The 23981-nt window shown below is 47.0% G+C and overlaps 1 protein-coding gene across 1 annotated transcript in view; it reads right to left on the bottom strand.

Moving 5' to 3' along the window:
• Window positions 1-638: 638 nt before the first annotated feature.
• The window catches only part of uvrag (UV radiation resistance associated gene), a gene marked incomplete at its 3' end in the record, with an annotated part of 103263 nt that continues 79920 nt past the window's right edge, over window positions 639-23981 (bottom strand). Inside the window, 2 exon segments of the mRNA XM_080508681.1 lie at window positions 639-1446; window positions 12162-12253. Of these exon segments, the coding sequence (XP_080364807.1) occupies window positions 639-1446; window positions 12162-12253 (900 nt within the window).

Genomic DNA, 23981 nt, shown 5'->3' with positions numbered 1-23981 from the left:
AACGTTTCGGCGCTTTCGTTACGAGAAAGCGGTAAAAACGCATCGCGTCAAACTGGGAACTCCGTGAAGCAAATGAATATGAAAAGCTGAGTTTTTCACAACTGAAACCCTGTGTTAAAGTGAAATTACTGTAATAGATCAACCAGTGCAACTCAGTAAAGAACAAAACTAGTGGGACTTCAACATATATGGAAACAATTCTCTTCCCCGGCACTATTTCATCCGTACGTTGGTTTATATCGACGACAACATTGTCATTTGTCAGAGGTGGACTTGTCGGTTGCTGCATTCTTACTTCAGCTCCGATCCCCTCATCCCTCCTTTGTCGTCTATTTGGTATCAATCAAAACTTTTAACAGACGGTATCGATGTGTCTGTCCTAAGACAACATGGAGATCATAAAAAAAAAAAACAGACTAAAGGAGAAGCTCACTGTCCCAGTACTCGCACTTTTAACTGTTCAATTAAAATATTTCTATGGAAATGTTTACAATAAGTGCAAATTGGTAGTTATTCCAGAATAGTTCTGTTGACTTCTGGTGCTGCAGGTGAAGAGACTCTCGTCCCCCCCGGTCCATGTCCCTGTCTTCAAAGCAGTCCAAGCCCCTCGTCCCCTTGCTGTGCCATCCCTCCACCCCTCATTTATCAGAGTTCTTGCGCGGCCGGCGGAAGCTGGACATGTTCTCGTTTAGTGCGTAGATGCGCCTGGAGAACTCCTCTAATCCGGCCACGTCGAACTCGCCCAGCACCTGTTCGTCGGACTCCACGGCCACGGCGTGGTCCACCGGGATGCAGCTGTAGTCTTCTATCGGGGCCTCGCTCGGGAGCCCCGACTCCACCCCCACCCCCACCCCCACATCCACCCCCACCCCCAGGCCCGTGGCCTCCGTGCCCATGATCTCCTCGGCCTGCTCCACGGAGCAGCGGAGCTCCGGCGCCGAGCCGCCGGGCGCCGGTCCCGGCACCACGGAGCCGTTCATGGCGCCCGAGTGCTGCGGCTGCTCCTCCGTCTCCTCCGTCTCCGCTTCCTTGTCCTCTTCGGTCCGTCCCTCAGTGTCTTTGCATCCCTGCGCCTCCTCGCCCGCGTCCTCGCCCTCCTCCCGCCGTGGCTCCTCCTCGCTCGCCTCCGCCGTCACCGCGACGTCGAGCGACGCCGTGCTGGCGTCGAGGGGGGAGGACGGGCGTTCGGGTGACGGCGAGGGCGGCAGCGGCGGCGGCGGCGCCGGGCCGGCGGGGGGAGGGGCTTCGCTCGCGGCGGCGGAGGAGCTGGGCGGAGGCGGCGGCGGCTTGTACTTGAGCTCCGCCTCGGCCTCCGAGCTCGCCCTCTTCCTCAGGCCTCGGTCCGGAGAGCTGGTGTGAGAGGCGAAGCTGACCTCCGAGGCGGCCGACACGCCCAGCTGGGATTTGGAAGGAACCGGGATGGAGCTGGAGATGTGGTGCCGGTCACTGTGGAGGGGAGAAAAGACAAAATGAGGACGGATAGAAATGATAATATAATCACAATGTGGATGCACAGTCGCAGCATTTCAACATGGGTACGTATTCACCGTTTCCATGGAGACGGGAGTTGGAGCTTTGTCTAAAATGTGGGTATTTAATGTCTCCAACCATCTTCGTCATAAAAACGCTGGACCAAAAAAAAAGGCAATGAAAGATTTCCGTTTCCACTTCAAAATGTCGTCGAATCAAAATGTTATTTTTCTTTTTACAACCAATTCAACATTATCGTGTTCAGTGATTTTTACATTTTCTCTTTTGTGCTTCTGGCTTTGAGCCTGTTGCTATCAGTTGTGATGTAATGTGTATCGTCAAAAACACACATGTATTGCAGTTCAGCAGTTCAAACTTAATGATATCACATTGATGTGATAATAGATTTGCATCCCCAACAGAAACGTTTAACAAATTCCTCTCAAGATAGTAAAGGTCAAAAGATTATCACAAACTTTTAATCATTTTTCCAGTGCGTTTGTAATCCCGAACCAGACACAGCCATTAAAATCCATGACCTGTGACCCTGCAAATTAAAAACATCTTTAAAATGTTGTGCAGGGGCGAGAAACGACGACGTCACCTCTGTATTGACGGGTTTTGTGTCACAACAGCTGCAGCTCCCTCGTTCTCGCTCTGATTTGGGACATAGCAAAGGTCAAACCTTAGTCCGTCTTTCATAAAAAGACCGATTAAGATAATTTTTTAATAGATTTTAAACCTTTAACTTGGTCATCTAGTTCACCCACTGACCTTTGGTAGCCACGACTGTCACTACGAAGTGCTCTTTAATGAGCTCTGCTCTCACAGCTGCTTTTTCTCCATTGTGTTTTTACTGCAACTCTACAACCATATTTAAAGAAAGTTTTACTACTAACAGCTGTAGTAAACTATTTTTATCACTGTTATGGTTGGCGACTTCTCTGCGGATCACATGTGTGTGTGTGTGTGTGTGTAGGGGGGGGGGGGGGGGGGGTTTGACCTGCATGGACTGTGGATTAACTGCGATCCATTACACAACTAATGTACAGTACCAAACTCAAGATTTGGGTTGTGTATTATTGCAGCGAGCCGACAGAGGCCAACAGATTAGGCGGCGATGTCCCGAGGAGGTCGGGCGAACGCCGTACGGTTTTCTTTGGATCCGGTTTCTCCACTGAGCTCATCAGCGCCTCGCCGCACAAACACGTCCGGGAGAAACCCGGCAGCTGCGGCTCTTTGTAAATCACTTCACCTTACAACATCTAGAAAACATTCGCGCAGCCTGGGAGACTCGGGCCGAGGTCCCGCCGACTGGAGGAGCGCAGCAGGCGTCCATGCAGCTATGTCAGAAATTTTTAGGCCATAACCGATAACAGACCCGAGGATGTGGGACGCCACGCCCCGCTCCGGTGCTGGGGTCGTAAATCTATTTAAATGGAGGGGGGGGTGAGGAGGGGGGGGGGGCCCAGACCGCCTCTTCCGATAGCCAAGGCCATGTATATTTCACTGGACTACTTAGCCGTGAGCGCTATCTCAGGAGCTGAGTCACTGTACTGCTGGGGTCAGAGGTGAGGTGGGGGTGGGGGGTGGAGGGGTGGGGGCTTCAGAGATCCACATGTGTTGGTTAAAGTCTTGAGGACAAATCTCTGCTTGTTCGGTCAGACGTGCAGCTGTAATAGACGTCCCAGTAAATTTTCTCCTGTCGCCAGTCACTTACCGGAGGAAAAGCTCCTCACATGCAGGAGACTCCAGACCTTCCTGTGCATCAACTAACTACGGCTTCACCACCAAACACATGATGGCTTGTTAAAAAAACAAACAAAAAAAAGACCCTAAGCTTGACCCCTGGGAGGAACCCCCGCGGAGGTGGTCCTCGCCGGGTTCACGGGCAGGACAGGGCCGGCAGAGCCGAGCGGCCTGTCTCGCTTTAAAGAGGAACATGTCAAACTTCAAAGCGCCAGCGATACAGTAAATGGGAACCATCCACAGGCTGGAGATACGGCGCGTCACGCGAACGGCAACAGCCCGTAGATCCTCCGCCTCGCGGCCCGACGTCGAAGGCTAATTGGAGGCGCGGCGACGCGAATGTTGGGACGCTCACCCGGGGTCGGGGGTTAAGGAAAACAAAGACCCGGTCTGGTGAGAGCGTTTCCTGCCGGTGGGTCGGAACAGGGGCTGGATTGTGTTTTACTTGGCAGCCGCCGTCCATCGAAACACGTCGTCTAACTCGGCCGACGCCATCCAATGGTTAGTTTTGCGGGAAGGCCGATTTAAGCAAAATGGCGACGGACTGGTTTTTGCCACCTAATTTTCTAGGGGAGATAAATAATGAAAAAAAAAAAAGAATAATGCACGGAGAGGAGCTGAATGATTTACAACGTCAAACACTTATCTTTCCAAATGAAACCATCGTGCGCTCCCTGGAAGCCGGTCGGGAAAGAATTCTGAAGCCGATTTGGTGGAGTGGAACAAAGACAGATGTCATGAGAAGTCAATTATCATTTCAGTAAGTGGAAAACGTGGTTCAGGCTCTTTGAAACATAAGACAGGTCTGTGGAGCTCGGAACAACTGGTCCGCGGCGAAAACTTGGAAGTTTCCGTGCGGCATTTGGAAGATGCTCATCATTTCTATGGTTGTTTTTTTTTAAAGTCTGGACTGAGTGAAGGTCATGTGGCAGCTGTTGATTAGACAACTCCATTTTAATTATGACCAGCCACTTTCTTCCAGCTCTTCCTCCAGCTGGCTCGCTCGTATCACCAGTTCGCTCCGAGTCCCAACAGGCCCGTTGACGCCCCAGACCAATGCATTATTGCCGCTGGCATCAAACCACATGGTCGGCGCACAGACTCTTTCTGTGTAAATGAGGAATTTTGCATTCGGACCGTGTTATGGCGTTCCACTCTGTTTCAAAGTTGGGTTCGCATTTGTTCCATTATTTGTGTCAAATTGCGAGGCCGGGGGCGTGAGCTCAAAACCGAGGAGTCCGGGCGTGTCTGCGAGGAGCTCGGGCCAAGCAAACCTCCTGGCGGCCATAACACGCTTCTCTCGAAACACTTTGTTATCCCGATGACATGCTTTTTAATGCGAGCAATTAAGCGCCACATGGCGAGCCGCGGTGAGCATGTGTGTGTCACTGAGGCATGCTGGGAAGGCTGAAATTGTAGAAAACACTTCCTCAACACTCTTTGGAAAAGCTGGCGCTCGTACAGCGTTGACAATTTATAATAGGGTCAAATACTTACGTAGCGCGAGACAGCCGTCTCCCGACGTCCTCGGTCCACCGTGTGAGATTTTTTCAGCGCTAATAAACATTTCCTGTGTTCCCTTTTCTCTCGCTGCCTGGTTCTGCTGTTAATCATGTGTAAGAAAACCCCCATAACCCGACTGCTCAACAAAAGGTGCACAGAAATCCAGCCGTTCTAATTCGGCTCACATTTTGAGTTCATTAAGGCTTTGCGCTCACACTTGGCAAGTTTGATTCAATTAAAAAATACTCAGGTGCAATTACTGTGTTAGTTTCAGCTCGCCGGTGGAAACGAGAACGATGCCGCCCGCCGATCGCATGCAGATCGCAGCTGGAGCTGGACTGATGCATGAATGCGGCGGAACCCAAACACCGGATGAGTCAATCAGAAATGTATTGGGTTTGGTGATTTAGGAAGATTACAGCTTCCACTGTGTGCAGCCGACCCTGTACTTCTTCTAGGAAGGCCAAGTCGAGCTGTTGGTCCAAATCAACCAATGGATTCGTCTCTTTATAAAATTTGGGAAAAGTGTGCAAAGACTTTTGTTAATGATAGGGCTAACACCAAAAAATTATTGAAAAAAAACCTGAAAAAAGTTCCATTCAAAGCGGAACAGAATCGAAAAACACACAAAAAGTCCTCCGTCTTCAACACCGGGTGATGTTTCCATACTTTCAGCGAGAAACCTTTAACATTGAAAATGTACCAATTTTAAGCTGTGAGCCTTTAAGTTTGATAAAGTTTTCAGCCACTTTTAGAGTTCAACATGGAAGTGGAACGGGTTGGCGAGAGTGGATTGATTTTTCATTCAGTGAACTTTTGACCTTTCAGTGTGTGATTGTGCATCTTTATGTTTTATTATTGTAATGAACTGACGACCTTTGTCCCAGTGTGGACAGTGATCGCCTCTGAATCAACCCCATAACATCAGCATTTGGTTAAAAAAAGGATTAGCATCGACTCCGCTGATCTGCAACGATGTTCTGTCGTTACTCTAACTGAATATAAACTTCAAGGATTCATTCATTAGGATGGACAAAAGACAAAAAAAGCATTGATTCATATCTGGTATCTGAGCTCCAGATGGATCTCGACACTGCGGACTGGTAGTCACAGTGAAGGTCCAAATTATGATTTTGTACTCATCTTCTTCAGTCATAACAAGAAGTGAATATAGAGTAGCCTCACATTAAAACAATCAAAAATAAAATAGAACGACATGACAGACAACAGTGTATAAACCGATGTCCTCTTCTGTTAGCCTGTCTACCGACAGATCAGCAGAACCCTTCCAGTAACCCGACTGCTCTCTGTAAATGAAGCTATTCGGCCTCAGACCTGAATCATCAGGCAGAAAAGTCGACCTGCCAAGCCAGAAATAGCCTTCTCTGCTCTGCAGCGCTTCGCCTGCTCTCTCCCTTTTCCACCGCTGATGTCAAACCTGGCATATTTCAAGCCGACTCAGGAATTCGGTAAGCCAAGCCTTTCCACTGTCCAATCCCCGGACGGGCTTCACAACAAGCCCCTGTTCGTCTCCAAATCCTGCTAAAGAGCCGCATTCAGGAGCCAGAACCAACAATGGCAGATAAGATTTGGTCGTTTGATGTGGCTGCGGGAAATCCCTATGAAACTACTAAAACAAACACCAGCAAAAATCTGATATGCTCCATAGTGGCAGCCTTTCCCCTTCGCTTCAACAGTGCAGGTCTTGTTGGATGAACGGCCTTTGAAGACTGAGTGACCGCAGCACAGCGTGAACGCCGCCGGTCAACAAGCCGACGACACCCTCGCACTCAGCGGAGCATGAGCTCATGCTCTGACTTCTTTTAATCTAAAAATATCACGGGAATAAAGTAAATACACGGAAAACACAAAACCCTTTAAGGTTTGGCAATAGTGTCTTAATTCACTGAGGTTTTTCAATTAAAAGCTGGATTTCTCTCGCTAACCAAAGTGTCTATAGTCTACCAATTGGTTCCATATTAGCCAGCTGTGCCAACACAGAGTGCATCTTGGCTTCGTGTCTCAGCGACTTCTTCTTTTGAAGAAGAAGCCGAGGATAATTGACCACAATGGTACCTAGCGGCTAAAACGGGGAAACAATTTCCCTCATTTACTTGATACTACAAGGATAATGTGCAGTGAAAGGAGTGAACTTGCACTAAACATTACTTCAGTTGTGTCCGTGCAGCAGGTATAAAACTCATTCATGGTACTTCCTGTATGAAATTCTGAAGTACCATCATGGCTCTGAGCACCGTTATCGCACAGACGGACGAACAAAACGCAGCGAAAGTTTTCCGCATTCACACGAAAACGTTGTGTAAAGAAGGCCTACATTTTATAGGGAAGTAAAGTTGAGATTTGTGCATAGAATAAAGCTCCATCGTGGCCAAACAGAGGAGCTTATCTTTATTACAAGCAGAGTCTTGGTCAATGGCGGCATCAGTTATCACCGCTGCGTTGAGACGTTCGTTCCGTCAACACTCGCTGGATATTTTCATTCGGTGCGAAGGGATTCCAGACAAAAAGTCACCAATTAACTGAGCAGGCATAAGCGTGGCTTCCACACAGAAAGAGTTCAACTGAGTTCTCGTTATGAGGCCATTTATACATGAAGGTATCATGTGTACGAGACATTCCCCTTTAAAAAGGTTTGGCACGAGCACGCAGTTGATTTAAACAATGGCCGACGTGAGCGAGGGAGGAATAAAGAATGGAAATGGCATTATATTCCCCGAGTATTGGAAAAGGTGGTGTTTGCTGAAAGAATGCACCCTTATAGGATATCATATGAACAGTTGGAAACAAAACATTCTTGATTTCTCCTTCCAAATCATCATCCATTATTAGAAACACAGTAAATCCGCAGAGCACCTGTCAGGCTTAATGTACCTTGCAAATGCTTATTTTAAACAAATAAATCTTGGAATTATTTCCTTTTTTTTTTTTTTTTTTCTTCTTCTTTCCTTTCCCCCTCCCTCAAAGGCAAGGCTGCAGCTGTCTGGATCCCAGGACCTTCTGTGGACATCGTGCAACACACGTCCGTTCGCTCGCTGAAGGTTTTCAGTGGAGATTCACGTTCTCCGGCTGCAAGCGCCACACCTCGCAACCCCGTCCGCACGGTATACGCAGCCCAGCTTCCAGGCACCGGAGTGGGATTAGGAGCCTGTGAACCGCTGCCAGTTCCCCGGCGGATGTGGAGCGGCGAATTGCGAGCATGTTGAATGTGTTTGCTTTGATCTTGGCAGGCTGTGCAGTTTACAAAGAATCGGTCTCTGGTGCTGTCTCCGTCTGACTCTCGGTAATAGATTCACCATTTTTTCCCGCTGGTTCTTATCCTTCAGCGAGATATAAAAGAGACGAGAAAGAAAAAACAAAAAAAAAAAACAACCAAAAAAAAGAAGTAAACTTCCCATGTTTCACCAGGACTGGACTGTATATGATCTGACATGTTACGATGTGTGTCTGAGACCGGACTGCTTGAAAATGTAAAGAGATACGATCAGCAGCTGGCCAGATGAGCATCATACACTCTGCTGTACGAAAATGACACACGTGGTGCGTGCTTTCATTCCCTTACACGCTCTTTGCTTCTAAAATAACCAGGACGAACCCACTCTTGGCACTTCAGAAGAGAGAAGCGTCCTTCCCCGAGGATTGGACGCACGCTGATTTAGTTCTACGTGCGGAAAGTTTTCCAACTCGGCTCTGGAGCGGTTTCCCCATATATCCTTCATCACATCATCCCTGTTCGAATGCGTGAAAGGAAGAAAGAGGTGGCAAAGATAGGCCGAAGAAGCAACATCAGCTGGTCTCTCGCAGAGGAAAAGAAAATTACCTGCAGCTGTCACGGAGACCATTTTATAGATCCATATTTCATTGAGCTGGGCCTCGGCGCTTGACACCTTATCTGAATTTATCCTTGTTGAATCCGGGGGCGGAGGACTGGAACTGATATGGGAAGGAAATGGTGCAGCAGTGTGCATAAAACACACATCCATCCTGTTACGGCGCATTGGGGACTCATGCAGCAGCGTCGATGGCGGCTTCACGGTGGTGGTAGAATGATAAATGGATGGACGAAAGGTCTGATGAGTTGATGAATGGATAAATGGATGAACGCACGGGTGGATTTGTTGGTGGATGGATGGATTTAGAGCTTTGGCCTCACAGCGAGAAGGCACGGGTCGGGCCTTTCTGTGTGGAGTTGCATGACCTCCCTGTGCATGCTCGGGTTTTCTCGGTGACGTCATACAGTCTGAGAAACATGTGTTTGAGGCTTCCATGTCATTCCAAAAGGATAGAGAGAATGCCATCCATCCAATTTGGATGCATGGCTTGATAGATGGATGAATGGCTAACTATATGGATGGACGGATGGATCCGTCTTTGCAACACGAGTATATAAAGTATATAATCGTCACTCTGCAGTCGCGGGATTTCAGAAAGTTGGTTTTCTCCCCGTTTCCACGGAAACAGAAGATCAACCTCGAGAGTTTTTCCACTGTATTCAACCATCAATTAGTTTTCTTGGTCTTTATCTTCTGGTGCCCCACAGTGTGTTTGTGGCAGTCTGGTTCTCTCCGCACAGAGCAGCTTTTGTCCCTGTGGTCTCATAGCCGAGCAGGAGTGTGGCTGTGGGAAACCACTGGAGGACTGTTACACTCCCACCTTCACTTCTTTAAAAAGCTCCCACACACACACACACACACACACACACACACACACACACACACACACACACACACACACACACACACACACACACACACACACACACACACACACACACACACACACACACACACACACACACACACACACACACACACACACACACACACACACACACACACAGCCTATGCTTTCATCTCGTCTATCTTAGGGCCCTTCCACTTCCCATTAAGAAGGAGGGGCGGTGGAGAGCTGATTTTTTTTTTTTGGCCGTTTCATGTCTTCTTTCCTTTCAAAAACAAAAGATTATTCAATTAATGTGTGTAATACACGTTTTCCCCTTTGCTGACCCTGGCGGAGGAGGGGAGATCAAAGGCCGCTTTCTCTTTTATAGGGCAGTGGAGCTCAGGCCTGACGCAGACCAACCCGCAGGTTTTACTGAAGGTTACTCACAGGCCATGGCAGCGGGGAGAGCGAGATCTGAGCCGTTCCCCTTCAGCGGGACAAAGTGACGGCTGCAAATCTCATCAAGCACCCCGGTTTTAAAACGTGGGGGACTGATGATGTGCAGAGATGGGACACCATCAAAAGGCAACATAGAGCACGTTGAACTTTTCCCTACTATGCCACACAAATATTTTAACAGAGCATGTCTAATTTTTAAAAGTGCTATTATTCATAATATGGGTACAACCTGACAGAATTACAGCTGCAACTAACCTGCTGTTTCATGCCTGGAGATGGAGGCGGTGTGCATGTGCAGAAGTAGCTCTTTAGAAAAAATATTTTTTTCTCTCTAAAAAGCACCACCTTGGGAGCCATTTCCAAAAAAAACAGACAACCAAAAAACTATATTTTCTATTTTCACACGAAAGCATTGTCGTGTAAGTGATAGGAGACAGAAGTTCTGATCTCACTATCCTGGATTCAGTGTGGGATTTTTACAGAGACAAAGAGAAGATGAAGGGGAGGACTAGATTCTGAGAGGAAATCCTTCATGATGCAGGAACGACCTTCCTGCCAAGCGGCATAAAGAAATGTGAGTGTAACTAACTGATGTTCTTTTAAAAGAAACCGTTTGATTTATGTTTTTTGGTTTTACTTTAACTGAAACAACTGCACAACACAATGTCTGGTCTGAAAAAAAAAAAAAGGTTACTGACCTATTTAAGACTTGCCTGCTTCTTTCAACACAAATGTAACAAACATTTATGAAGTAATGTACGTGACTCAGAGTTCTATTGCATTCTGTGACGGCAACATAAACAACCTGTTGTTGGAACTGCCGTCGCATAAATAAAACTGAATAGAACTGAAGTAACTTCTGTATGATAGGCACGTTGGGAAAGTGTGTTCCCAGCTTTCCTACGGCCAAAACGAACCCTGATGGAACTGCTGTGTCAGTGTGATCTGTCTGTAGCAATGGAAACACTGCCCTCAATTTGTGCTCACCACACAGACTTCAAAACAAATTCTACATCATTTTGATTCAAATCTGCAAAATGCAACAGCCAAAGAGCTTTAACACATCCAAACACAGGACGTAATCGGCTCAAGAAACACTGTCCAGTGCAGCAGAATATAAACGGTGCATGTGAAGGGGAGATTTTGCCATGTTTTGACAATTTTCAAGGTTTCAAAAGCTGTTGAGAGGAGAGTCATTGGGCAGGAGCAGTTTGTTGAATTCACCGAAGCATTTGATTCAGTTGATTAGTATGTTGCAAGACAAACTGCATGTTATTGGTTGCTCTGTGAAAACATGGCAGAAACAAAGCAGATCTTTTCATCCAACAGAAGGGTGTGCCACAGGGTGCTATAGTGGGAACACTTCATACATAATTTACTGTCAATTTTCAATTACTGTCATGTCTAACTCTATGCTGATGACACCATCCAAATGGGCTCAAAGCCAGAAACTTGATCATGTACATAATGAATATAATATCATTAAATATCATTGTAAATGATTTAGCAAGTTCTCAAAAACACTTTACACTGCCCTACGCTGCCCTGCAATGTGCTCAGTCGATAAATTGGCATCCTTACATGAAGATACACTCATGGACCTCAACTTCTTTTTTCGAAAACATTTTCAAACATACTTCTTAATCATTAACAATATCTGGCACCCGTTAACTTATCCATTTAGCTTTCTTTACCAACATTATATGTTGAAGAATATTTTCACTTATTTCTTTTTTGAATACAATGTGGTTGCAATTAGTTGTTTTCATTTGTCACTGTGCTGATTACTGTCATTTTAATCTCTCATATTCCTTGCTTGTACTTTGTTATCTTCTACAAAAAGAGATGATGCAACTCAAGAGGTTCATCCTTGTGAATAAACTTTTCACATCAACAGCAAACAGACTGATTGGAATAATCCCTACATGCTCTGGATTATAATTAGCTCATCTTACAGGACCGTTATGGGCGTTATATTGCAGCATTATACCTCAGCAGCTGTCAAGCATGTGTTGTGTTTACATGTTTTGGTTCGGTGTTAAAAATACCAACGTGTAAACCAGACGTTTAGACCAGACTCCAGACCACAAGGTTTTTTGTTTTTTTTTACATTTCAAGGACAGAAGACTATTTTCCCTTTAGAGTCATTGTATCTGAGAAAAAAAAAAATCAGTGCTGGTCTGGATCTGCAGGCCGTCTCCGTCTGTCCGGTCACCATCATTCATAAGCCTTTAAAATGCCGCTAAATCCCGCGAAGGCAGGAATGTTTATGTGGTGCGCAGTGTCCTCCTCGTTCTTACCATCGCACCATCAGGCCGTGCTCCAGGAAGTTCTTCAGGTTGGGTAGCGTCTGCTGCAGGTCTGGTGTGGTCAGGCCATGTTGATACCTCAGCTGTGGGAAGAGAGAACACACACACACACACTGCGTCATCAACCTCGAAAAAAAACCTACCACGTTGCACCGGCGCACGCTTGTGAGTGAGTGTGTGTCGGGGTTTGCACGTCTGCGTATCACCTTAACACGTGTGCGCCGTCTACATGTTCGGAGGGGAAGAAAGAAGTATCACCTACGAAAGAGGCCGGCGTCGGCATTCCTTCGCCGTGACACATTTCTATTCTTGCCTTCAGCCTATTACTCATCTGGACACCCAATGGGCACCTTTCCCTGATAACAGGCCTGTGCGCTAATGTGGAAGGTGTGTGGAGAGACAGCAGATGAGATGCGGGTGGCAAGGCAAACCAAACAAGCTGCGAAAACATCTGGAAGAAATGGGGCGGGGAGTGCATCGGAGACGCCGCCACGTTCTCCCGTGATCCATCTCCCCCCCCGGTCTCTGCTCGCCCCACTTGTGAATATGGCCTTCAGACGTCGGTCCGCTGCAGCACGACGCTTAATTTCACCGGGACAGAAGTGAATCCATTGAAGGGCCACCTTGAAACTTCAGCTCTGATGCCAGAAATGTCTCTTCCAACAGATGAGCCATGTCACAGCAAGCCAGCTCTCGTCCCGGAGAGTTTATTTAACCTATATCACAGAGCAGCAGAGGAGCATCATGCCGCACGTCCAACGTATATCTCAGAGGCCCCTCTGTCACACATGCTGCCTGCACCAGCTGACATCTGTTTTGTTTCCACTTGGGTGCTACAGCAACCACTCTATTTTCTTTTTTTTTTATAATAAATACACACACACACACACACACACACACACACACACACAGACACACTTTGGGTGAAGATAAGAAGCGCACATGACTAACAGTCCGCTCACTCAGGATAACGCGCTGCTTATTTATATATGACAGAGCACTTAAAAAGTACTTAAAATAAGTATATATCTAGTAACTTATAGGATCTTTCTAATGCACATTAACAGATAAAAATACCACCGGTGCAGAAACAAAACCTAACATGGAACCCGATTGCACGACAAGCTGTTCAATAATTTTACTGAGATTCTGGTTGAACTTGCATGTTATTGATTATTGTGGTTAAAAAATAAATACATTTTGTTCAAAATGCAGCTGGAATACAACTAGAATTGAAAATAAACAGCGAATGATGAATGTTAAAAATGAATTGCTATGACAATAAGCTACAGGTTATTAGGTTCTTTAGTGTTCAAGACTTTGAGGCTGTGGTGTATTTAGCATTTTTTGCATCACACTGCAGGGAGGTTTGCTTGCTTTTTAAGCCAATGAGGCATTGTTGTGTAAATGACGCCTCAATGGATAAATTAGACAATTCTCACTCTGCATTTCCATCTTTATGGACAAACACGCTGAAGCAAAGACATCAGAGTTCCACTGATCTCTTAAACTGCGTGTTCTAATCCAACGTCCAGGTCCTCTACATTATTGTACTTTTTGCACTTTAAGAAGTGGTATTAGTGCTTCCCTACTTGAAACCAACTACACTCAGACGAGTAAAGAATTTGAGCTCAAAAATACGTTTATTCTACATGGATGAAGAGAAAGTTGAGATTACAAGTATATAGACTGTTGTTTTTTTCTTTTTCTTCCCCCAATCAAGCAGCACGACTGAAACATGCATCCCACTGCTGTTGTTGCAAAGTACTTCGTCACCAGTGGCACTGAGGCGACTGTAAAGCTTGAAAAACAGTGAAGGAAGCGGCATGAAAGCGTCTCCAGAAGGTCAATCCAGAAGAGGCCATAGAGGCCACGTGTCTCACACGCCTCGTGAAAATAAAGCGACTAAACCCAGTTCTTCCAGAATAATGTGCAGACTGAACGGCATGTGGTGTGACGTGCAGCAAAGCCTTCACACGTCTGCATCGACGCTCCAATGTGTGACTGGCGTGGCCCCCCGTCTGTTCGATGAGCCGCAGAAACGACGGTATCGGAAGGGAGGCGTTTTATCAAAAGCGGCTCAGACTGAGGGAGTCGGACACGTAGGGTGTCGCCTCCAAACCCGGCTGGTGATGGACTGGCCCTAAAAGCCTCAGAGAAACAACAGAGGGATCCTTTCATAAGAAAACCTCAGAGGTCTGACCAGAGAACGGTGGGACCGGGTTTGAAACAGAAGGCCAAGATCAATAACACCACCAGTTTAGAAACGGGGGGGGGGGGGGGAAGCAAAGCGGCACGGAGAAAGGGGCAGGCTTGTGTTTCTGCGACCAAGTACTAAAAAAAGGAAACTCCCCATCCCACGGAAATCACAAGGCCGCCGTCTCGGAGGAGCGAATCAAATATGAGCGAAGGATAAATATTACGGCGTCGGGAAAGTGGCGGAGGTGTTCGCCAGACGTGCCGTGTGCGTTCCCCCCCCCCCCCCCCCCCCCCCTCGGTCTGAAGCCGCAACAAAAGACCGTCTTTAACTCCCACGTCTTGGCTTCGTGCTCTGAAGTGTGCGTAATGGCCGCGCTGCATGTCTGACAGCAGCCCTATGTCACATTACACGGCTGTACGTCTGAGCGCATGTGGGAAAGACAAAGCGCATGAGCGTGCATCTGTATGTGTGCGTTCCATTGTTTCCACTTATGTGGGGAGGGGGGGGGGTCCGATCATGAGCGCAGCACACAGAAACTGGATATGGGTGAAGACAAGAGGGTGATGGGTGACATCACAGACTCGCCCCGGGTGCTCTTCATTACCATGGAGGTCGACGCGAGGGATTAAAAAGTACAGGAGGATGTGAAGAAGCACATGTCGGAGGGTTTTATATCCCTGTGAGGAATGCCTTTGAATCAAAATCCCATGTGCAAGGCATCAGGGATTCTGCTTGGCAGATTGAAATCACGACTGACGTCACATAGCAGGTGCATGAAGGTCAGCGCTGCCAGAGTTTCCTTGAAAAAGTAATTCGATTACTGATTCCTCGTCACCCTTTAAAAAGTGACGGAGTTACTTCACTTATTACTTGTTTTTGAAGGTAAATAATTGAGATTACAAGTTAGTTTTATAGTTACTTTCAGCAGCTGTAGCAGTGAAACATGGCGAGTGACGGTTCCCTGTGGCAGCCGAGCCTGACGTTCAAAGCAATTCAACAGGAAGACGATTGTGAAATTTAGAGTCCGACTCGAGCTGCTGAAAATTCTCGTCCAAGTCGATATCTAAAGATGAGCCAGTTTTTTTTGGTGATTAATATAAAAAAAAGAAATCTGCGAAAAACACATTTGAGAAAAACCTAAACTATTCGGATGTGTCTAAAACTGAAGTGAAAGGCTCTGTATGCACAGAATTTTAAGTGAAAACACATCGTTTTTGTGTTTTTGTTTCAGAAAAGGTTTGCATTTTGAAAATATTTACATGTATACAAACAAAGAAACAGCAGAAATGCTGAGAACGATGGAGTTTTCTTGTTGGGCCACTAGTGGGTGCTGTTGTTTGTTTGTTTTCTTATGAAACACGGAACACGGAAAATCGTATGGACCAAGTTGGATTGCTGCTCCAGTGACTCAACTATAAAACTACCAAGTCCCAGGAGAATCCGGACGAGGAGTCACGACACACTGGGAGGCAAACGCTGTTGTTATTGAACTAACCACTAAGGCCACAGCGGTGCGGTTTCCATGGAGATGGAGTCAGAGCGCTGTCAAAAAGTTGCCCCTTGTCTGTAGGTTTGTTCTTGGTTCTGCAAAAAACCGACCAATTAAAACCAACAGACTTCATCCTCTTCTGAAAAAGAGCTGTGCAAATAAAACTATCTCACCAGAAGTAAAGTCAATATAATTGACCTCAACTGTTTGCCTTGTTCACCTTTTTTGAAGTTGCATTAAGTTTCTCCTCGGAGCGCCTTGTTTGTGTGCATATCCGTCTCTTTTCGTGGCCCACGTCCCGACGCAGACACGCAAATATGTGAACGTCAGCGTTCCCGCTTGTTCCCTGAACACCTCAAACAAATAGAAACGCGTCGGTGACCAGGTCGCGACATCCGAATGGAAGAAAAGAGAGAAGAGGAAGAAAAGTACGAGGCAGCCCGACGGCAGAGCGCTGGGTGTGATTTCCGACTGCCGGCGCCATGAAAGCTTTGTCCGTGGGACGGAAAACAAACAGCTGAGAGGGGAAGGTTTAGATTCTGGTCTGCAAGCCCAAGCTGATGCTAAACACACACACACAAAAAAAAAAAACAAGGGCGATGGTTTGATCTCAACTACAGGAACGAGCGTTTGCGCCTCCAGTAAGGATCCCAGGGTTGCCGTGGCAGCAGCTCGGACCAGATCATGCAAATAGCTCAGAATCAGCCCACTGGAGACGGCCTGTCATTTCCAGTTTCCCTTTCATACGTCCCGGTGATGAATGGCGGAGATCCTTTTCGGGCTTGTGCACGAGTGTGTGTGTGTGGTTGTGTGTGTGTGTGTGTGTGTGGCTGTGTGTGTGTGTGTGTTTTCCAGCAGGCCACAGGGTTCTTTGTGAAGGGGCAAACAGGATCGTGGTGAGAAATTCCCAGGGCCCATTGAGGACAGCTGAAAGGCGAGAGGGCCTGAACGAGAGGTGGGCAGAGTGGGGACACCCACCGGGGCCATTTCACACGATGACATAGTGAAATGGATCTGGCCAGGTTTCCTTCGCGCCTCCCCCCGCAGCTTTGTGTCTGGACACGCCCTTTTCCTGTTTACCTGAGCAGCGAGAGCCACTTCGGGGCTTCGGGGGCCTCGTCCTCGTCCCGTCACGGGGTGAAGCTGCAGCCCCGGTGAAGAAGAATGCAGAGCGAGCCCCCGCACCGCCGCTCCGGTGGAGCCGTGGCCACACACAAACACACCAAAGCGGGGCAGACGGGAACGAGTCGGTTTACAGCCTCCTTGTTTGCCCCCCCCCGAGCTCCGGCACAGAGGCTAAACAAACACAACCTCTCTTATGCCACGCATTACCGTTTCCCCGGGTTTGTCAGGAGTAATCACCTTCACATCAAGCCCAATAAAGTGGGCGGGCTGCGGAGAGCCTTGACGCTGATTGCTGGTGACGGGGAGCGGTAGGGTGGCCCAGGTAACAAAGCCCCCCCCCCCGCATCTTTCACGCTATGAGGTAATCAACCCTAAACACACACACACACACACTTCCACTCCTCATTGACGAGATTGTTCTGTTAATTATCAAAATCAAGTTGTTGTTGGCTTTTTTTGTTGTTGTTTTTTCGTTTTTTTTCTCTCTCTCGCTGTTTTTGTTTAGTTTTTTTGTGTTTCGTTCTGTTTTTCTCTTTTCTTTTCTTTTTTCTTTGTTTTGTGTCCTTTTGTCTTTGCTTTTGTTAGAATTGTTGTGACTATTTTGGTTTTTGCTCTGTTGTTGCTCAGGCTGGTCTTAATCTCATGGCAGTTGGAAAATATTTAGATCACTGTGATTACTGTATTATTAAAAAGAAAAAAAAATGTATGTAGCACTAACAAGGGTATTGTATGTATCTCCCCATCAAGTCTATCTCTCTGTCTTTCCTCTCCTCTCCTCCATCCTTTCACCCCAACCGTTCCTCAGAATTTCTCCACCTCTGACTCTGGTTTCTACAAAGTTTCTCCCTGTTGGAGGAGTTTTTCCTTTCCACAGTCGCAAACACACCTGCTTGCTCATGTAGATATGTTGGGCTTCTCTATTTTCTCTATAAAAGAAAATTGGAATGACTGCAATGTATGTAAAAATGTCTTTCTTTTTTATTTATTTAAAAAAAAAAAAATAAATCAACCCCAAGCTCATTACATTACAGGGCTTTGTTTTCGTACTGGAGATGGGCAAGAGGAGGAAACGTGAGACAATGGGACGTTCCGTCTGGAGAAGCACCGGGAGGTCAAAAGTCTCAGAATAAAATCCACGCGTGTCCGACCCGCATCGCGAACAATTACCCCCGCAAAGCGTAATCAGCGTGCTTTTCGTCCGCTGGGGGTTAAAAATAGAACGGGAGTGGAGGGGGGTCTGGCGTGGTCCCAGGGGGAGGTAATCAGGGAGCTCATTAGGTCTTATGACAGCTTGTTCTAGCGGGGCTAGCCAGGTGGTTCCTCCCTCCGCTGGCCGGGCTGTGGACGGAGAACTTCAGCGGCGACGCACACCAACCTCACATGAGGAAAAGTGGCGCTCTGGGAGATAACCCGCCACCGACAATATTTCAGGCCGTTGTCTTTTCTTGTTAAAAGTGACTGATTTGTGAACAGCCAGTACACTAGAGGTATAGAGAGAGAGAGAAAAAAAAACAACATGTAAAGAGGAATAAGATTATGAGAGCTGAATGACACGTGAAACCAAACCAAATTATAAACGTGGGGCGTGGACTAATTTGCTGCGGAGTAATGGAACAGTTCCTTCCAACGTCGTTTCTGCCGACCGTGCCAAGAAACGCTATGAAGCCCGCATGCGGCGCTGCGGATCACGACGCCAAGGCAAACAGTGACCTGCGTGCCAAACAAGTGCACAATCGGGTTTTTATTACTATTAAATCTGGAGCGAAGAGACGTTTGGCTCGCGTTGTATTTACCCACCGCCGCGTGCACAAATACGGGTGGTACGGCGCGCGGGCAGCGCCTCGCACATTTTAATATCTGCCGTTAGGAACGAGACGGGCAGTAAAAATGGTCAATAGCCGACCGTCTTCCGGCTCATTAGGGCGGCTTCAGAGCATCGAGAGTGTCGTCATGAGGCGTTTGGCTGGTGGACGAAAAAAACCGCACATGCCACACAAGCGGCGTGTCTCTTCTGTTTCCAATCGCCCGCCCCCGCTGATGAAGCACCCCCCCCCCACCCACCACCACCACCACCACCGCCACCACCCCAAAGCTATGAGCTCTCATCAGAACTGCAGGTGAAGGTTCTCACGTTCTCGTTAAAGACGCTTTTTTTTCGAATTCCCGCCATCCTCCAAGCTCGCACAGTGGCGTGTCCGTCCAATTACAGTTCGCTTTTTCTCGTGAGAGACACACACACACACACACGCACGCACACGCACACACAGAAATGTGGACGCCGTCTTTTCCTTTGCCAGTAGATTTGTTGTTGCCAAACGTTCGATCGTTGCAGCTGTGAGCGAATAAACAATGTGTTCTCTCCGATGGGGGCGGATGGGGGGTAGTGGTGGTGGTGGTGGTGGGGGGGGGGGGGGGGGGGGGGGGGTTGGGTTAGCATGCAGCTCAAACGTCAGGACGCTCTGTTTACACCACTGCAGATTTCCGTCTGATCTGTTGTTTTGACGTTTCCGTACACAGTTTGACTCGTCCAAAAGAATTACGGCGTTCGCGCTATCTTTTGCGGCCGAGCCCAGATCTCTCTGCGCTTTTGTGTTTGACTGGCTATTTATTTTCAATCCAAACCTGCAACACAATGCAGCATAACTCCGTTTGACCGTCTTCTTTGAACGCGGGAGGAGGAAAAGTGATTATTTCTGATCTCGGGCCTCGCAAGTGAACCAGAAACCATAATGAAATTAGAACTCGGCGAACAGCTTTTAAAAATGTGTCAAATAACCTGCACGTTCTCCTTGTAATGAAAAGTAATAAAAGCTGGCAGTCAATTTTCCCCCGCAAGTTTCACACTTCGGCTCTTGTAAAACTTCCCACAAACAGGCTGCAATTCAGCCATTTTTATTGTAAACTAAGGGAATTAAATTATTGAACAACGCAATGCAAAAAAATAAAACAATAAATCAAATGCACATTAAAATCATGGTTTTCCTTCTTTGGGGCTTTTCTTTATAGCGTCTGAAGTCAATGACGAGGGAAATTACTGTCGTGGGAATAAGCAGCATCCTTGTCATTTGGTATATTAAGTTTTAGAAGATCAACTGCAGTAAATGCTGAGCTGGTTTCTAAAAGGTAAATAAGATAGAAAGCAACATCAAAGAAAAAAAATCGCTTACTAAGGGACCATATGGAGATTCTGATGAGTTCTCTACTGTGAGGCGACAAATGAGAAAACTATGAAACACAGTAAGGCCCCGTTTACATACAGCAGAAAGTCTATTTCTCTTTAAATAAATCCAAGTCTGTTCCTAAGAGTCCAGCTGTAGTTTAAAGTCTCACAGAACCAAACTGGGTCTGTCCTGGTCGAGTGTAAAACAATTCCAAGGACGATGGAATCAACTATGAGACGTGACGGTGGAAGTGTTCAGCTCCATGAAATTCGAAATCCCAAAATTTAAGAATTACACTAAATAGATGATCTGGCCAATGTTCAAGCATTAAAAAAAAACCAACTTCCTGGAACTATTAATGTCATCTTTAATTATCAAATACATTAAAACCTTCCAGAGAGACATGTTGAAAGATCGTATTTTGCGTTATCGGAATTTTCGTCACAGTATTTTAACTTCGTCTTCTTTGCCCAACGAGCTCATTCGATCCACATTAAACGGAACCTCCCCTCCGAGGAGCTCTTTCTAGCTCACTGGCGGATTCGAGATGGTTCATTATATTTGCTGCGGTGCGGCGCAGCTCTGATTCCGCCCATCTGGCGCGTCCCGGCCGCGTAATGAAACTCAGCTTTGTACAGCCTTCACTCATCCACTAAATGAATTATCCTGAAACTCTGACCAGGATGCACGCAAAATGGCCGAAACAAAATGGCTGCAGATGTGGGTTTGAGGCATTTGGGGGGGGGACAAAACAAACCCAAGGACAACAATGTGGGAATAATATGTCAAGTTTAAATGCTTCTTTCTCTCCACCATTTGATGTGTATTTACTCTCAGACCTGTGTTTCTGGGTTCTGCATTCGCAGCTCCGTGTCGGCCGGCGGTGAAAACCTCACATGGCGAAATCCAGGCCCCGGGTAAACCTCGGCGATCGTGCGGCGCGGCAAGAGCAGCAGAATCCAACTTGATTAATCACCGCGGCCTTTCATGTGTCTCGGTAAATATACAGAGCGGGCCTGAGAAGCTGTTCGAGTCTGGCTCGAGTCGTGTAATTCATTCACGGGAGAAACTCGCTTCACTTAGAGCTCGAACGCCGCGGCCTTGAATCCTCGCCACGGCCATCATCATCATCATCATCATCATCATCATCATCATCATCATCATCATCATCATCATCAGGCAGCCTCCGAAGCCAAACTGGGAATCAGAATTCATAAACACCGCAAAGCGTTTGCTTACCACAGAAAACAGCCTCCCACATATTTACAGCTTGAAGAATTGCTGCAGTAAAAGGCACTTCAGTGTGAGCGGGGTTTTTTTTTTTTTTCCCCCCCTCTTGCTGTGATATATTAGAAGTGAGATTACAATTCTCGTTCAGCATTTCGCTGCGTCACACCTCGACACCGGGCAGAGCAGCGGTCTGGTGGTTGGAGAAAATTACTGTTTGGCTTCAAAATATCCAGTGGACAAACAAAAAAGAAAGGAAAAAAAACAAACCCCAACGAGGTATCAGGTTATTATTTCTTGTACATGTGGTGTTAATTTCAATAAAAAAAAATTAAAAAAAGAAGTTGAGCGGAAGGGGAGGGAGGGTTGTGTAACGCTGGTGCCGAACGGACAGACAAAGACCCGTGTGAGCTTTACATGGTGTCGTTGGCACGCTCCTCCTGTGCTTTCCAAAACATTTACAATATGCTTGGCAAGTGAAAACTTTTCGAAAAACAATGCTCCAAATCTTTTCCCGTGCAAAGTGGGGGGAAAAACAGCATTTTCTTAAAAATGCTCAAAACGTTGACGCGTCAACGCAAAAACGACATTTTAAGCTGAAACGTGGTGTAAAGGGACCAAATCCCCCGTTCAGTGGGAAAACATGCCGTACGCCAGGTATTGATGGAGAGACGGTGGGATGGATGGATTCATATCTGGAGAAAAGTGAAAGAATGGTTGTGGGGGAAAAAAAAAAAAGTTATTTTGATGGATGGCCAGAACGAGTAGATGGGATGAAAAAAACTGATTGATGGGTGGAAAAATGGACAGATAGATGATGGATGGGTAGATTGATATGTGGATAGAAGAAGGGATGGACGGGTTCAAGAAAAGTAAGATAAACCGTTTTTAGAGTGTTTAGACCTGCGTTTTGTCGACAAATATATGAATTCAGGACTAACCGACAGAAGTCGAGTATTTATGTCAGAGTTCAAGTCAATATATTGTAGTTAGTGCATAAATATGAATGGAATATTTTACACTTAAAGTCCTAGTGAAATGTAAAACACTACTTTGCAAAAACCGATAGTTGGGGTTCTACTTCTAAGGTTCCTCCGACTCTGCCCCACCACTGTTGTCGCATAACAAAGTTATTTGAATTTTGAATCTCCAGCGGAGGAAGTCGGGGGAATCCTTCTTCGTGGGCGTGACGTGAAGAGTTGTGCAGATCTCCATCTGTTGTGTTTATATCGGCTTGTTTCCCTCTTAAATATCCAAGTTTTTACAGTGTTTTGAAGTTATAGTCGGCGTTTTATGAGCCTTGATGAAAGATTGAGCCTGGAAGAGACCAGAGAGGAGAAAAGGAGCACAGGCGGCGGGAGCGGCTAGCTCGGGCGGCTAGCGGGAGCCGCGAGCTTGGGCGGCTAGTAGACGATCAAGTAATACCTGGACTCATCGGTGATTCCGCGCAGTCGGAAAAGCGCTTCGACATGTTGGATCCAGGAAGCCAAGTCGTTTTGCCAAAAGTCAAGACGCCTCAAAGCCTCAAAGGTGAAAACTGGCGGCTGCTGAGGCGAGGAGACGAGGACGAATGGAGGACGAAGCGTCTTCTGCTTCCTCAAACATGTTCCAGACGGGGTCACCGATGGCAGAACGACCTTCTGTGTCTTCTTCATCAATCACTGGGTTTGAAATGATGATGATGATGAAATATGGTTAAATTCAGCCTCTTCGTGGTCAAAACTCTGATCCTCCATAATGTAAACAACTTGGGCGTGTGCACAACTCGTGATGTCACTCTATTATTGTCAGAAGCTCCGCCCAGCAGTGGAAATAGCGCCGTTTATCGGCTATTTTCTCGCAGATTGCCGTGTTTTAACATTTTACCCTTCGGCCAGTTAGCATAAAAAGGATCCGAGAAGCGACAGCCAGAGTGTTTTGGAGGTCGAATTTTCATTTCACTAGGACTTTAAACCTAAAACAACTGAAAGAATTCATTCAAGTCATTCTTAGACATGCTGATGATTAACAGACACAGAACCCGCTCAGTCTTTTGTAATAAAATCTCACTCTTTAGCCGAGATCAGAACAGCGGCGGGGAAAAAAACGCGGCGAGAAATTTCAAATGTGGCGACGAACGTGAACGAGAAGCGACCGCGCGCCGTCTGCCGCGCCGGGGAAATCATTGGCGACGTTATCTGAGTCTGCCATCGTAGCGCAGCGGCGCTCGGCTTTCAGCGGCCGGGACTGACCTGCAGCGCCGATCAAGGCTCGGGTGAAATTAGCAGCTGTGGAGGAAGAGGGCGAGAGAGGAGGAAGGAGAGGCGAGGAGGAGGAGAGGAGGAAGGAGAGGCGAGAGGAGGAAGGAGAGGCGAGAGGAGGAAGGAGAGGCGAGAGGAGAGGAGGAAGGAGAGGAGGAAGGTGAGGAGGAAGGCGAGGAGGAAGGAGAGGAGGAAGGAGAGGAGGAAGGCGAGGAGGAAGGAGAGGAGGAAGGCGAGGAGGAAGGCGAGGAGGAAGGAGAGGAGGAAGGAGAGGAGGAAGGAGAGTCGGTCATCCTGGTTGTTAAAAACATGGAACGTCGCTGCATTTTCTTTATTTTTCTGAAATAGAGTTACAGTTTTTACTTTTTG

This window comes from Blennius ocellaris, assembly GCF_963422515.1.
Source record: "Blennius ocellaris genome assembly, chromosome: 14".
Classification (NCBI taxonomy): Eukaryota; Metazoa; Chordata; class Actinopteri; order Blenniiformes; family Blenniidae; genus Blennius; species Blennius ocellaris.
Note: the sequence above shows the minus strand (reverse complement) of the source record. Positions and strands in the feature narration are given on the sequence as shown.